The sequence below is a fragment of the Pelecanus crispus genome, chromosome 2 (genome assembly GCF_030463565.1).
Source record: "Pelecanus crispus isolate bPelCri1 chromosome 2, bPelCri1.pri, whole genome shotgun sequence".
NCBI lineage: Eukaryota > Metazoa > Chordata > Aves > Pelecaniformes > Pelecanidae > Pelecanus > Pelecanus crispus.
In genome coordinates, this window is record NC_134644.1 from 31,247,888 (window position 1) to 31,263,722 (window position 15,835).

Genomic DNA, 15,835 nt, shown 5'->3' on the forward strand with positions numbered 1-15,835 from the left:
CTGAAAGCCAGACTGTCCATACATTTGCTTTGACTTTCATGTTTAAAGGAACTGTTAAGTTCCTCCACTGCTCTACAGGGCGCTCCCCTCCCCTTGCCTGTGTTACACGCTCAAAGCCCTCATTCTTCGAAGCCAGCTGTGTCCCTCAGTCTGCTCTTCTACATAAAGCCAAATCTGGGGTCAGTTCTGTTCACTTTTCCTTCCCTTTACGTGTGATTTGAGTTGTCCTGCCAATCACCGTGTATGGGACAGGACCAGGGGCTTGTCCCTTGGCTGGCAAGGGGTACTGCAGAACTTGGTGCTGCATGTCTGCATGGATCTGCAGAGTCTAAACGAAGGGATCTGAGCCCTGCTACTTGTCCTATTAAGACTGCAATTGTGTGTGAAGAGAAAGTAGGATGGGGATGCCAGTTGAAGGGAAAAAAACCCTTAAGGAGTGAAAAGCTAAGATATACGCAACTCCTACTGGAACAGGGAAGCTGATCAGAGTTTTGAAGGAAAGAGTAGACTGCATGGGCCAGTAGCATGTGCGTAGGGCTAGCAAAACCAGATTTAGGAAAGGAGTTCATTGTGCAGTCAGGCTACCTATGTAGCCAAAGAATTTATGGAGGAAACAGGAGGTACCTGTGTGAACACATCAACTATTGATGTGATAATGTGCTATAAAAAACCTGGGAAATTCAAGAACAGAATGAACATAGAATTCTCATTTTTCTTTGGAATTTTCTGCCCTTCCAAAATACTCAACATCTGAAACACATAAAATTATTGTTGAAAGTATTTTAGATGCATAATTACATCACACACTAACTGGCCAACTCTATGCTCTATTTAAAAATAAAGAAGACTAATACACCCATAACACACTAACTGTCTCTGCAATAGCAAGAGGCGTTTTGGCTCTGGGAAGGCTTGCATGGGTGATACACCTAGAGCTGTGCTAAATGTAGCGCAGGCTCTTGGCACGGACCGTATGCTTGCCAAACTTTACCTTGCCTCCATGCTTCATCGTAAAATTAGTTTGACCCTACTTGCATTTAGCCATCGTTAAACACACATCTTCCAATAAGTCTGAGGAAAGAGCCAAAAGACAGATCATTCCCTCAGGTTTTTTTAACACTTCATAAAGGTTTTGCGCAGCTTTTACATGTGGGACTGGCAATACCGAGCGTGCCCAGGGGCTGGGGGTAGCTCTCGCAACTGAGATGTTGGGACCCCTTTGCCAAAGGCAATGGCACTGCGTTGCTCTCCGCCATCCAACTCTCACCATTAGGTTTTGTGCTTAGCTCCTGGAATGGCGCGATGTGGTCAAACAAAAATCCCTCTGTTTGGGCTGGTTTTGGGGGGTTTTTTTTTGTTTGTTTTTGGGGTTTTTTTTGGTTTTTTTAATGGAATGGCTTGAATGCAATGGCTTGCTGTTTTTTCCTAGTGTGCAAGAACAAGTTTGACAATGCAATGAATCACAGAATCATAGAATCGTTTAGGTTGGAAAAGACCTTTAAGATCATCCAGTCCAACCATTAACCTACACTACCAAGTCCACACTAAACCAATTAAGGGTAGACTAGACTAAACCATGTCCCGAAGTGCCACCTCTGCCCATTTTTTGAACACTTCCAGGGATGGTGACTGCACCACCGCTCTGGGCAGCCTGTTCCAATGCTTGACCACCCTTTCCATGAAGAAATTTTTCCTAATATCCAACCTAAACCTCCCTTGGCGCAGCTTGAGCCCATTTCCTCTCGTCCTATCGCTAACTACTTGGGAGAAGAGACCAACACCCACCTCACTACAACCTCCAAGGAAGTCAGCTCTTAGAACAGGGGTTAACTGAAAGCAGTTCTCTCATGCTTCGTTTCCACAGGGGGGAACGGAGGAAGTGCCAGACTGCTTTCTGAGCTGGTTTTCCTAACAAAGGAGCTCCTGAACAGGCACCCCGCTGAGAATGAATGGGTCTGCACCGCGACTCCGCGTCAGGTCCCCCGACCGCGGGGCTACCCCGTATCTCTCTCCCGCGGGAGAGGCCAGCGCCGGCTCCGCGGCCTCGGCCCGGCGGGGGCGGGAAGCGCCGGGCGCAGGACGGGCACTGCCCCCTCCGCGCCTTCACCTCGCGCCGCGCAGGCGCGCTCGGAGGGCGCACGCGCCGCGGGGACCGGCGGCGGGCGGCTGCGCAGGCGCAGCAGCGGGACCGGCCGCCGCGGGCGGGCGGGCGCGGGTCTGCATCCGGGTCGCCGCCGTGCCCATTGTCTGGGGAAGGGGCCCGGCGGCTCCGCGGCGCTGCACCCGAGGGCTCCTGCCCGCCCGCCGCTCACCTGCGCAGCCTTTAGTAAGTGATCCTCAGCGGCTCCTCCCGCCCCCGTCCCGGGGAGGTGCGGGGGTCCGCGCGGGACGCCCCGCCCCCTCCCCCGGGCGGGCGGGCGCATCGCCGTCCCTCGGGCGCCCCGCGGCCCCGGCTGCCCCGGCTGCCCCTTCCCCGGGCCTCGCGTCGCTGGCGCGGGGGGATCGCGCCGAGGCGCCACGTCTGGAGGTGCCGGCGGCTCCGGGGGCCTCAGGCGAGCCCCGTGTCCGCCCAGCCCCGCCCCCCCCGGGGTCCCTGCCGGTGCCCGGGGCGGCGGGCAGCCCGCGAGCCGCGGCCGGCGCCGTGCCCTGTTGTTTGCCGGCGGCTGAAGGGAGTAGCGCCGCTCCGCCGGGCGGGCAGCTCCTGGCCGGCTGCCTGTGGGTAAACCCTTCCCGGCGTGCCCGCCGCCGCTCCGCTCCCTCACCTGTGGGAACGAACCTCTGCGGGAGCCCGGTGCCGTCTGCGTCTGCCGGCTGCTCTTCGGGCGGTGTGGCGGAGGCTGCCCCTGCCTGTCACGGCCATTCTGCCTTTCCTTCTAATTGAAATATCTTTAACGATGCTGAATTCTCGTTCTGGCACCTAGTAACAATACTATGTTTTTTTCCCTGCAGTGGACCGCAGTTCGAAGAGGAGACAAGTGAAGCCTTTGGCAGCTTCGCTGCTGGAAGCTTTAGATTATGATAGCTCTGATGACAGTGATTTTAAAGTTGGAGATGCTTCAGGTAAATATGCTTGCTCATCTCCTCGGTTCAGAATTATCTCATTTTTGTTTTATGGTTGCTCATTTAATATCATATGGGAAACAGAATGGTATTAGTGAACTGTTGGGACTTGGAGCCACTTGAAGTTCAGTGACTCGATTGGATAACAGGAAATTCTTATGCTGCAGATAAGAAACAACTGATTAAACAAAACATCCATAGAGTACTTCAATTGCAAGTAATTTTTTCTTAACGGCAAACTCATGATTATCAAACAAGTTTTGGCAGAAGCATCTGAATAGCTTCTGTGCTGACTACCTTAGCTTATCTATTGCTTTTTATTTTTTCGATGTGAAGATAATTTTTTAAATATTCACTGCATTTAGTATTGAAATAAGGATGTTCTAAAGCTATTTTGTTTTGAATCAGTCTGGATAATAGTTTGTTGTGGACTTAAGAACTTGCCTATTTCTCAAGGTTAATTCCACTCAGTGAGTGAAAACCTTAAGCAGAAAAATAATCTGTTCAGGTTTTTACTGTTTTTTACAATAGGCAAATTTAAGGTGTCCATTCCGATAGCTATGCAGAAGGGTGTACGCATTTCGTACTAGAAGGAAGTCCTTGCCTCAGTGTTTTTGTTCTGCAGTCTTTTCTATGTGTGCAGATTCCTGTACCTGCAGTGAACATCCACAGATACTGAAAGTAAACAAGATGGCAAAATAACACAAATAAATTCAAGTATATCGGAGGGAAGGGAAAGAAGGAGCAGGACCATCTTTGTGAATAAACTGCACATTGGATGTTCTGTGGCATATGCTCGGGGAAATAAGCAAAGGGATGCAGGATGTGTAAGATGTAAGGGAAGCATTATACCAGCTTGTCAAATAACTTCACTTTGTTATTTCTGCACTGGGGACGCTGATCTATGTTCTCATGTGAATGCATCTTGCAAAAATATTCCCCATCTCTATTTAAAGGCTGATTTTTTAACAATTATTTATTTAGCAATCTCTTCCTTATTAATGAACTTAAAAATGCTTAATGATCATTTTGCCAGTGCCACTTTTAAGATGCCCTAATGCTCCTTGGTTTTTTTTCCCAAGCTTAGACATATTTCCCTTGGTTGATCTGGGTGAAGCAGGCTGCAATGACTTAAGAGAGTAAAACTGATGTCATCTTACCAATTTCATACTAAGACATTTGGGGGCTTGTTTCATTTACTTTTTAAATCTTGTTTTGGGGGTTTTCAGTCCTTTGTTTTGAGTAAGGGCACTGCCTTTTGTAAAGACAATTTGCCATAAAAGGAAATGATTTTCAGTTCCCAAAGAAAATCTCCCTATTCTGGAACAGTAGTGTAGGCAGGATTTAAGGGAAAAGGAGAATTGGAAATGGAGTATGGGAGATGGACATGTAATCCAGAGCAATATATTATTTAATTGAAGACAATCATTAATTAATTAAAAATAATGAATAAAGCTTCGTGACTTGACTACGTCTAAATGCAGAGGATTCATTTGTAATTCATATCCCCTTTGACTTTTAGGATATCATATGTACACATGGCGGGGGGGGGTGTCAGTGTCTAGCCTTGAGAGTATTTCAATCTCAATTTCATTTTGAGGAAGTTGGATAGGTTTTTCCTTAAAAAAACAACACTGAATTGAAACAAGCATATGAGAAAAACCCAAGTTCTACTTATAAAATGTTTTTTTAATTACTGTTTTGTGTTCATATATCTCATGTAGCTTTATTTTAACATTTCAGAACCTATATCTATCACTTGGAGAAATTAATGTTCTGTTTAACAAAATTTAAAATTTAGTGAAAACACTTTGAAACAGCAGCAGAGTTTGACATTTTACACTTTATTCAGAAATCTTGCTTATGTAAAGAGAAGGTTGTGAGGGTTTGGAGAAGTTGGGGAATAGAAAGTTATTAAACATATAACCTCTTAAGTTGAAAGAAAAAAGAAACGTTTCTTATGTGTAATACAAGTTAAATGGATAGTTGTAGGATACTTGGAACAGAACATCTGTGCTGAGAATGAAGCTGGTATAACATAGCCTTAAATTTGGTTGTACCTAGTCCATTTAGATTTGGGTGGAAGAAGTGCTGAAATAAAGGGACTTCTTTTTACATGCACACACATAAAAATAAAATTGATAATTTCAAAGTTTTATATATATGTATATATAAAGAATATGTATGTACACACACAGAGTCAGCCCTACTACACAAATTCTGTATTGTTGCTAATAGAAAACAGATTTTGCTTTTTTTCACTGTCGATTCAGCCTTCAAAGCATAATGTGTATTTCTCCATTGCAGTCAGGCTATTGCTCTTTTTCTTCTTTCAATGACCGTAGAGGTCTCTATGTGCAGCCTGTTGCAAATCAGCTTTTAGTATTTGTTTGAATTCAGAATTTCATTGTGTAGTTTGCTTACAAAGGGAAATAAATGTGACAGAAGGAAGAAACAGTCTTTCTCCATTGAAAATGACCATGAATTCTACTCATGCACTCAGAAAAATCCCGTAAGTATGGTAATTCCACAGCTCTGCAATGTATGTTTATGTGATTCACAAATGGAGATATGGGTGTTTAAAAAACCAAAACTAACGTGAAAGTTAAGAGTTAAAGGGCTATTTAAATACTGAATTAAAAGAATTCTGAAGTTGTAGTTGTTTACTCCCTGTTGATTATGTTGCATCTGTATGTATGAGCTTTAGGTTGTTAAGTGATATTTGCTAGTAGACAATATTGTGCAAGTCTAGGAGACCTGAGCCCTGAACATTTAAGCTTTTATACATGTTCATTGTTCTATCAGATTTCTGGGAATATGAGATGCAGTAAGGATTTGAGAAGTTGGTATTAAGTATTTTTAGGAAGGAATTGGCATTTCTGAATTTTTGTATTCACAGGCCTGATGCCTTGGTAAATTATTTTAATTACAGAAAATATTTCTGATTACCTAAGGTCCATTTCCACCAAAAAAATCCATAGGAGATACTGCCTTTACTTACAGCGTAGTTAATTTCTTTTCTTTTGGATTTAGGTCACACCAATAGGCAATTACTGTCTTTTCCACTTTAAAGAGCTCACCATTCTGACATCTCTTTAGGGAAACTGATTTTAAACTGTTATATTCTTGTAAATTTACTTAATGTAAATAGTTTTCAGGCCTGTGGGCTTTTCATTATATTAATACTGAATGAAGTAATTTTTTAATGGCCTCTCTGTTTCTACGGAATAGAAGGTAGTAATGCCATATTTTAAAGAACTGTATTTTTCTGTTTTTTATAAACATCTTGAAAAATTTGTTCCTTAAGTAAGAATGTCGTATGTAATCTTAATGTGCGATCCATCAAAAAAACCTGTCCCTTGCGAGTCAAAGCATACAAGTATGTGACGTGAAATGATGGTACTGTAATATACTCAACTGAAGTTTTCTAATAATATGTTAAACAATACAGACCAGTTATTTAAGTCTTGCTTTTAAGTTAACTAGAGCATACTTTGGGGTTTTTGTTGGTGTTTTTTCTTAAAATTTTTTTTTTTTTGTTATTTAATGAGAGCAGCTAGAGATATACTGATGTCAGAAATCAGTGTATAGTTGTAGAGTAATTCCCAGCAGGATTCCAGAGCAAGGATTCACGACTTTTCTTCTCTCATCGGTGAAGTTGGTCAGTTTTGGCAGCACATATACAGAAATTAAAATGATGCAGAGAAATGTAGTGTGGTCCCTGAACAAGAATGATGTGTGAATTTAAGGACTGGCTCGCTCTCTCAGTGTAGTTAAGAAGAGCGTAATTGAATGCTGCCTTGAAGAACTGGATTCTGTCACTACTTCTGCTACAAGTCTCCTAGACTCAAATTTTTAGAGACATTTGTAAATGTTTGTTGTTTTGGTGTTGAGCGTGGAGCCTAACTTGCATAAATATTATGTAATATTATTGCAATCGAGGTCAGTAGGAGGTCTGTTTAAAACGTGTAATGATTTATATAAATGCATATATTAGGTATTCTGAAAAACCGATGACTTGATCTAGAAATAAAAAGTTGCAAATATCTTTATCTTTCTGTAATTCGTTTCCTCTTAGCACAATGGAGATTCCACTTTTGCTTTCCTTTACGGGATATTGTAACATAAAGATATGTTTGCGAAGCACCAAAATACTATAGTGATAAACACTACTGAAATATTGATGAAGAAACTAACTGATATGTTTGGTTTTGAGAATAAACTTAAGTGGTACGCAACAGAGAAGTTGTAGGGTGTTTCAGTAGACAACGAAGGTAAGAGAAAATATTGAATAGCTAATCATTAGTAAATTATCACGTAATTGCACAACCTTAATTGTAATAATCATTTCAAGCCTTGACTTTGCAAGTGTAATGTGTAGTCCCTCAGAGTGGAATTCCCAAGGGCTTTTTTCTACTGAGAAAATAGAAAACAAGGGCATTATGTTCTCTTGGGTTATCTTAATCCCAAGTGAGATCTTCTGTCTGTACAGATGTCTGCCATTTGAAGTAACACTTTGGCATTTGTGTTTGAGCCAACACATTGGCTCAAAACTGACGAGCATTTTGAACTTGCATTCTCTTTGGAAACTCCAAGACTGCTGCTGTTCTGTGTGTTTACTGACAGCAGACGAGTAATGCAACAGAAATCTAGGCTTTCATTCCAGTGTCTGGGCAGTGGGTTTAGTGATGGGGTGACATGATTTTTCTTTGTTTTCCCCCTCCTGTGACTCTTTGTGCCTCGTCTTTCCAGTCTGTCTGTCCTTTATGGAACCCTTGCTCATCAGTTCAGTGTCGTTCTGCTTGTTCAGTCAGTCTTGAACAGGATTGTCATGGTCTCCTACTTTACTACTCCTACTTCACTTTCTCTTGCATCTCCTCTTTTTTGTGCGTATGTCCATCTCTTGTGCATTTCCTGCCACATGGGGAAGGTTCTTCTGTGCTCTATTAACTCCAGTTTGGCAGGATGGTCTGTTTGCAGCCTGGCCACCTCTGAGAGTCTAGACATGCTCAGTGAGGATGGGATGTTTCAAGTGTTTCTTGAGCATATACTTGTTACAGTGCCTCGGAGACTTAGCATGTCCGAGACATATGTTCAACTGTCTCACAGATGTCACTTCTCTCCAACAAGATGTGAAACTCTTAGGTGTTTCTGGGAAAAATATATGTTCTAGTTGTTCTATTATTCAGTAATTTGTATTGGAATCCAATTTCATGGATTATTTAGGACTGCAACTTTGCTGAGGGAAGTCATGGGGTACGCAATACTTCATCCCAAACAAGTAAACTTTGATGAAGTTAAAAGCAGGGAAACTGGGAAATGTCAAGCGAATTCAGGAGGTAGGATAACCAATTCCATCTGTGTTATAATATTGTAAATAAGGCAGTTCCCAGTAAGTCAAGTCAGCAACCTTTAGTTTTGAGTGCTTTTACGACTTGAATAGACACCTGAAATAGACTGAAATGCTGTGTGATATAATTACTGCTAATGTAGAAGTGAGGAAGCTGCTTATTAAACAAATTTCATTTATGTTCCTCTTCCATCCTTTTTTCTATTAAACTAAATACTTGTCTTCTGAAACAAGTGTAATCACAGAGCAGTGATCAGTTTCATCTGCCTAGTCTACATCTGCAGTTAATACAGATCAGATACTTTTTTCAAAACATTATGTGAGCAGATTTTTCTCTCCCTAGAGCGGTAATATCTTAATCTATGTTGGGTTTGTTTTGTGTGTTCTTAGTTGTGTTACTTTGGACAGTTCCATTTTTTTAACTGCCAGCATTAGTAATGTTGAATTGCTAGTAGTCTACTAATGTTTAATCCTCATACTCTGCAAAACAGCATAAAAAGCCAGTGGCATATATCTAACTGGTGGTAGATTTTCTTTTTTGAAACTATGTTGCAAGTGAAGTATTAAGCCTTTTCAATTCTAGCTTTCACTATAGTTGTATCGGTCTCAGCATAATCGACCTCTGTGGCTTTAGTCCAATAGACAAATGTGATCAGGAATTTACCAGTTACACAACTCTGCCTTTGGCAATTTAAAAGTTCATATTTTCCATATATGATCTAGGTTTCCCTGCCTTAATTTTACAGCCATTTATTAAAATCAGAACTTTCTAGTTAGTTTAAGCATTTCCTTAAGGTATTTTGGAATCTTTAAAATTATTTGCAATTTCTAAATCAGATGCATAGGAAGTACAGCTGCTTTTACACGTTTGGTATAGCACACGTGCAAAGGAGTTTTTGTGACTATGGAGCTATTCTTGTAAGGAAGTTTGTGGGCAGAGGCTGTTGTCAACAAACACTTTTTGCAGTGCTTTCCGCTTTCCCTGACTGTCAGGATGAAGGTAGTCTGGGTGAGGAATTGTGCATGGTGTGTAACATGGTGTTTTAGCAGAGATACCTGGGTAATTTTACATCATTATGTCAAAGATTTGTTGTCCACCTTGTGATCAGGAGAAGGAGGCTAAGGGACCACTAGACAGGGTGATGGTGATTGAGTGGCTTTGACCTCCAAAAGAATTAACCCCACTTGTAGCCTGTTTTTTGTTAAAGAGGGTATCGTGAAGCACACTGTGGGCTGGACGACTTCTCACATGATGCCTGTAGATTATTATTGAACAATATTATTTAGTAGGAATAACTTCAGACATGGTAGTTGTTTTCTATATTGCATGCTCAGTTTTTCAGGTTTTTCACTCCTCTTCAATATTCCAGGATCCTGGATTGTATTCTTTGTATGTAGCTTTGAGCACCTGGGTAAGACTCAACCAGACAGGATTCAGTGCAAAACCAAGAACTTTCCAGAATGATGCCAGATGCTTCTCTTCTGCTATCTGGAGTTGGTTAGGCTTTGTTAGTGGAAGAGACAAGCCCAAAATCAAGTCCATGATTTCCTTTAACTAGCTTATCCTTCAGACTTCACTTAAAAACAAGCAATAAAACTGCTTTTTATAGAGTTGCTTGTTAAGCTAAATACCGCATTGAAGAATCAACTTGTCTTCTGTGAGTGGGTGGCCAGGTACTTACATAGTGTAGCACTTACTCTCTGTATCCGTGGATTTTCTTAGAATGTAAAAAAGAAAAATAAATAATTAATAATAAAAAAATCTTGGGGTACCATATTTAAAGTTGCTTGTAAAACAGTCCTGCAAAACTCTGGGAGGATTTTTTTTAACTGCTGTACTGATTTCAGTAGCTTCCCACTGAAGTCTTGTGCATAGCAGGTATTATACAAGGCTCCACAGCTGATGTGGAGATTAGTAGTCACTTTGTTTATCTTTATTACACTTTTTCTTACATTAATTCTGGAGCATAATGTTCTGTCCTGGAGAATTCTTCTCTGAATTACCCTCTTTAGATTTGACTGCTACCTGCTGTTGTGCTCAGTAGAGCTAAAGATAGAAGGTATACAGAAAAGAATGATGCCTTTCTCACAACCGTTACCTCTCATATTTGTTCTCAATGGAAGTCTGTATTCTTCGCTATTTGACAGTGTATTTGGCTCCATCTTTCACCGAGAGTAGCTTGACTTCTCTCCCATAGGAATGACATGATATGGTTGCCAATTTGAAAGAGCCATTCTTTAAGAATTTCTTTCAAGGAGAAAATTGTATACTACAGCCTCTTCCTAACTGAAAATGCATCAGACAGAAGAACACCTGCAAAAATAGCTGTTATCACAGAATAGCTCTTTCTAGAAAAGTACCTATTATGGTGGATGTATTCAGACAGAAGAGGGATATCCCTTACTATAGGTATCTCTGGTGCGTACATGCATGCAGAAAGGAGAGTACAAAGCATAATGTGCAGGCAGAAGGCAAAGAGAATTTGAAGGAGAGGTGAGTAACTAATGTTTATTTGTTCTCTGGTTTATATTATTTGTGTGGCATGAAGCAGCTAGAGAGTATTCTCAGTGCTGTAGTACTGATGTACCAGAATCACTGTTGCTGATTTAGAGTGCTGTTAAAGATCGAACTATATCCGGACTAAGATTCCCCCAAAAGTTAAGTGGAAGCTTAAATTCACAAGAAGTCTAAGCATATTTAGAGATGGAACAGCACAGTTAAAGCATCCAAACAAATTACTGTCATGGAGTTATGGCGGGGAAGTAAAACAAAACAAAATATTGTAAGGTAACTTAAAAATCCATTTAAATTAATTTTAACATGGCAAAACCCTATACTACCTTATTTAGTGAGACAAGTAGTGTACATTTGCACTCAGAACCAGTGAAATGAGATACAAACCCACATTTTGCTTTTAAACATATATATATATGGCATTCAATCTATGATATAAATGTCTAGTATGAGAGTCTAGCTTTAGGAGTTACTTGTAAAGTGTTTGTGAGAGCTGGCAAATACAAAATGCTTTGGATTGGAAGCCACCTTTAAAGATCATCTAGGCCAACCCCCAGCCATGGGCATAGGCATCTTTCACTAGATCAGGTTGCTCGAAGCCCCATCCAACCTGACCTTGAACACTTACAGTGATGGGGCATCCACAGCTTCTCTGGGCAACCTGTTCCAGGGTCTCACCACCCTCATCATAAGAAGTTTCTTCCTTATATCCAATCTAAACCCTACTCTCTTTCAGTTCAAAACCAGTCCTGCTTTTCCTGTCACTGCAGGCCTTGGTAAAAAGTCTCTTTCTTATAAGCCCCCTTCAAGTACTGAAAAGCCATAATAAGGTCTCCCCAGAGCCTTCTCCAGACAAACAACCCCAACTCTCTCAGCCTTTCTTCATAGGAGAAGTGTTTCAGCCCTCTGGCTATTTTTGTGGCCCTTCTCTGGACTCACTCCAACAGGTCCATAAATATGTATTCAATCAAAGCTATTGTAATTTAAAAATAATTTTTTAGATTACATTTTAGTTAATACTGTTTTTTATTTCTTGGGCATGCCTGAAGAGTGTTCTGCTATTTCAAAACTTCAGTTAATTGTCTTGTACTTCCATTACTACCATTAAGGATGGTAGGTGTAGGGAAATGACTTACTCTTTTCTCAAAAGACTGTACAATAACTTGTGTTACTGCATTCTCATTTTTTTTTCTGGCTCTCTAAAGGTTAGAACATTTGCAGGAAACTTTTACTTTCTATTAGCTTGTAAGGGGACTGATAACATTAATATCCTGATCAGTTGCAGTAGTGCTGATGGATATTTTTGTTTGTTTATAATTATATAATCTTCTCATCAAATACTTCCATGTACAGGTATATGCAGAAAAAGACAAAACTGATCATTATATCGAAGTAACAACTGAGTTACTGCCTAGTCATAGACAGTGTTCTGTGGGGTGGAAGTAAATGCCACGTGAAATGTGTAACATGCTGGCCCCACTGTTTGTTTATTTGGCTTTATACAGAGTTGGATGTGCACAGAAATTCTCTGTGTAAGGTGATACTGAGTGGCGGGGGGAGGGGGGAGTTGTGTGGTAACTAAAGTGATTAAGGATTTTTTTTTAATTTGCAAGCATCAACATATTTCTTCTTTGCATCTGTGTGACAGTGCATCAAGAACTTGGTGATGGCTCTGAACAAACTGAAAACTGTAGCCATTACCTAACTGATCCCTGCGTTGGATCAAGCTATGTTATGTTTTCTTGTTAATTTTAAAACAACATTTTCTGAGTTTTTCTTCATTAATACTAATACTTTAAATGAAAAGTAGTAGGTGAATATAAGATGAGACATAGTCAAGGGGGATGATGTTTATAATATTTAACAAGTTCACTTGTCATCTTTTTCAGTAATTTTTACATGTACTTTATAGTACAGATGCCTTATTTTTGTGATTTTTTTCATACAAATCCTCTTCTGTTCCTTTCTATTGCACAGATTGGCCTGTGTTAATTAATGGAAATAGTGACTACACACAGAGCAATACCATATGAGTGGTGTAAGGTTAGAATTTATGCATTGTTGTGTAGCTGCAACACTGAATAAAGGCATAATTTATGTGGGATTAATAAGTGAAATAGCATTGGAAATTAAAAGAGCCCCCAAACCCAGAAAAACAAACCTGTACTGAAAAAGGAGGTGACGGATTATCCATACTATTGTTAGTACTTGTTATGTAAACTCTTCATTTTGTAATTTTAAATCTGCTCTATTGGGTAGCTATTTTAATTTGAAGATTTAGAAAACGCCTCTGGAAATCAAAAACTGGAATGCTCTTTCTTTAAGATGTGACTTCACATGGAAATTATTCTGTGCTACTGCTTATTTTTAATATGAGCTGCAGTTCAAAGGAACATTTAATGTTCATTTAATAAATTCTGCCATCTTTTTTTTGCCATCTTAAAATGCACTCATGTTTAGCAGATTCTCAACATACTACTCGAAATAGCAGTATTTGGACACCAGCTGAAAAAATAGGTGGAATACCTTATGAGGGAGAAACATGCATCATTCTTTTGTTTAACAACTTGCTTCAACAGATTTTATTTTTGGGGGTACATTTGTGTCGGAACTTTTTTTTAAATTTTCATATGCTCAACAGATTCTGAAGGAAGTGGTCATGGGAGTGAAGATGCATCAAAGGACAGTGGTGAAGGTTCCTGTACTGAATCAGAAGAAAATATCCTGGAGGAGGAACCAGCAGAAGAGAAAGTAGAAGAGCAACAGCCAAAAAGCTCCACTGAAGAAGAGGTACCAACAGCAGACAAAGAGGTAATTAAAACTGAAAAGAAAGAGCAAGAAGATGAAGAAGAAAAGCCAAAAAAGAAGAAAGAGAAAGAGAAAGCAGCTGAACCTGATGCTGTGGCTGATGAGCAAACAAATGAACCAAAAAAATGGAACTTGCGCAGGAACCGACCTTTGCTGGATTTTGTATCAATGGAAGAACTAAATGATATGGATGACTATGATAGTGAAGATGACAATGACTGGAGGCCTACTGCTGAGAAAAAAAAAGGAAAAAACGCCCTGCGAAAAGAGGGCAGTGATGGAGATAATGAGGATGATGAAGATGATGGGAGCGGAAGTGATGAGGATGACAATGATGAGGAAGGAAATGAAGAAGATAATAGCAGCACAGCTAGTGATGGAGGATCCAAGAAGAAGAAGAGTAAAGTTCTTAACAGGAGTAATGCAGATGATGAGGAATTGACAAATGATAGCCTGGCTCTTTCACAAAGCAAGAGTAATGAGGTAGTGCAACCAACTTTCTATAATATATCTGTTGACAAATGGAAACTACTCCCCAGTAGCTATTCCGTTAATTTGAGAAGTTAAACTGATTGGCTGGAATTGTGTTTACAAGAATAAGTGAAGCAGCAAAATTGTGCTCAATAGGCACTGCATATTAAATAACCTTGCTTGGACCATTTGGTCAAATCTAATGCCACTAAAGTCAACAGAGGGACTTCTCTTGGCTTTAGGAGGGGTTGGATTAGTTCTAAAGCAAATAGGAGGTCCAGTATGCAAATCAACATGTATTAGCAAGACTTTTAATTCTGTTTTAGCATAAATGTTGTGTATCTGTGATGCTCTAAAAGTTAAAAGCATCTGTGACATATTCATAAAATAGCTAAATGATAGGTTATTCTTTATCCTAGCCCTTCTTTTTGACAAACATCAAAGACTGAATACTAAGTTCACTGGTAGAAGAATTCTAAGTAAAGAATTATGCACACTGGGTTTAAAATCAAATAGGATAATCATGATAATTTATTTTGGGTTTGCTTATAATGCTCACAAATGAAGTAATTTCTTACAGTACTAAAAGCTATTTGGAAACTTATTATTATATTAAATATCTTCTAATTGCAGAATGGGTAAATTATGTTGAGTGTTTAATTATGCAACTTTTTTTCCCTATGCACAATTACAGTTGCCTAAACATTGTGCCTGTGGAAAAATTAAGATATTAGGTTGTCCGGATGGTTGACTTTATGTCTTGCAGTAGCAAAATTTTGAACAAAGTAAAAGGAGTTGCTGTAAAATCTACATTCAATTTTCAGGAAATAACTGCAATGTCAACATAACATTTGATAAATGATAGTGGTATGGCACTATTTAAGGTTCTGCTCTTCCAGTTAATCTTTCTTTTAATGTGTAAAATGACAGGGAACTAAACAGAGTATTTGGAAGAATTGGTTGTCTCTGCTTCAGATACTTTTTTATGTATTTTATATATACACACATATATATAGATATGATTGTGAGCGAGCTGTGCTGTTTTAATTACTAGTAATAATTGTGATTGGAAAAAAAAAAAGCATAATTCTGTTGGGGTGTGGGGTTTTTTTTTTTTAATTTACTTTTTGTATAGGCATCTTCTTCACTGTCCAGCTCTGTAATTCTAGTGTTGTTACCTGTATTCTCTTGGCTGAGGAGCTGAAAGTGCTCTACCAATACTGATGATCAGAACTTCAAATACAGATAGGCAGTTTTCTTTCAGAGTTGTTTCCTGTATCAGAATGGAGATATGAGTCTACATTCTTAGGCATATATTCTTGAATATGTCCATAATTTCCATTGATTTGGAAAATTAGGCCTGTTTCAGAAACCCAGATCTGTCTCTGATGTATCTTTTGCAAAGCTTCTTAATATGCATGGACCTCAGAGTCTGTTCTTGCCTTGGATTTAGGACATTGATCAAAAGATAAAATAGAAATTTGAAAATTTGAAGTTCAGATTATAATTTTGTGACTGATAATTTATCTTTACTGCATGTAAAGCAAAGTACTGTTTATGAATAGGTCTTTAACAAGAAGTCTTGCAACAGTGAGTATCTGTAGACTGGATTATAGACTAATTTTTAGATT

The 15,835-nt window shown here is 39.6% G+C and overlaps 1 protein-coding gene across 1 annotated transcript in view; it reads left to right on the forward strand.

Moving 5' to 3' along the window:
- Positions 1–916: 916 nt before the first annotated feature.
- Positions 917–15,835, forward strand: part of PHF14 (PHD finger protein 14) — a 140,869-nt gene continuing 125,950 nt past the window's right edge. Inside the window, exons 1-4 of the mRNA XM_075728211.1 lie at positions 917–1,010; positions 1,865–2,326; positions 2,950–3,060; positions 13,567–14,216. Of these exons, the coding sequence (XP_075584326.1) occupies positions 917–1,010; positions 1,865–2,326; positions 2,950–3,060; positions 13,567–14,216 (1,317 nt within the window). The remainder of the gene's footprint in view (positions 1,011–1,864; positions 2,327–2,949; positions 3,061–13,566; positions 14,217–15,835) is intronic.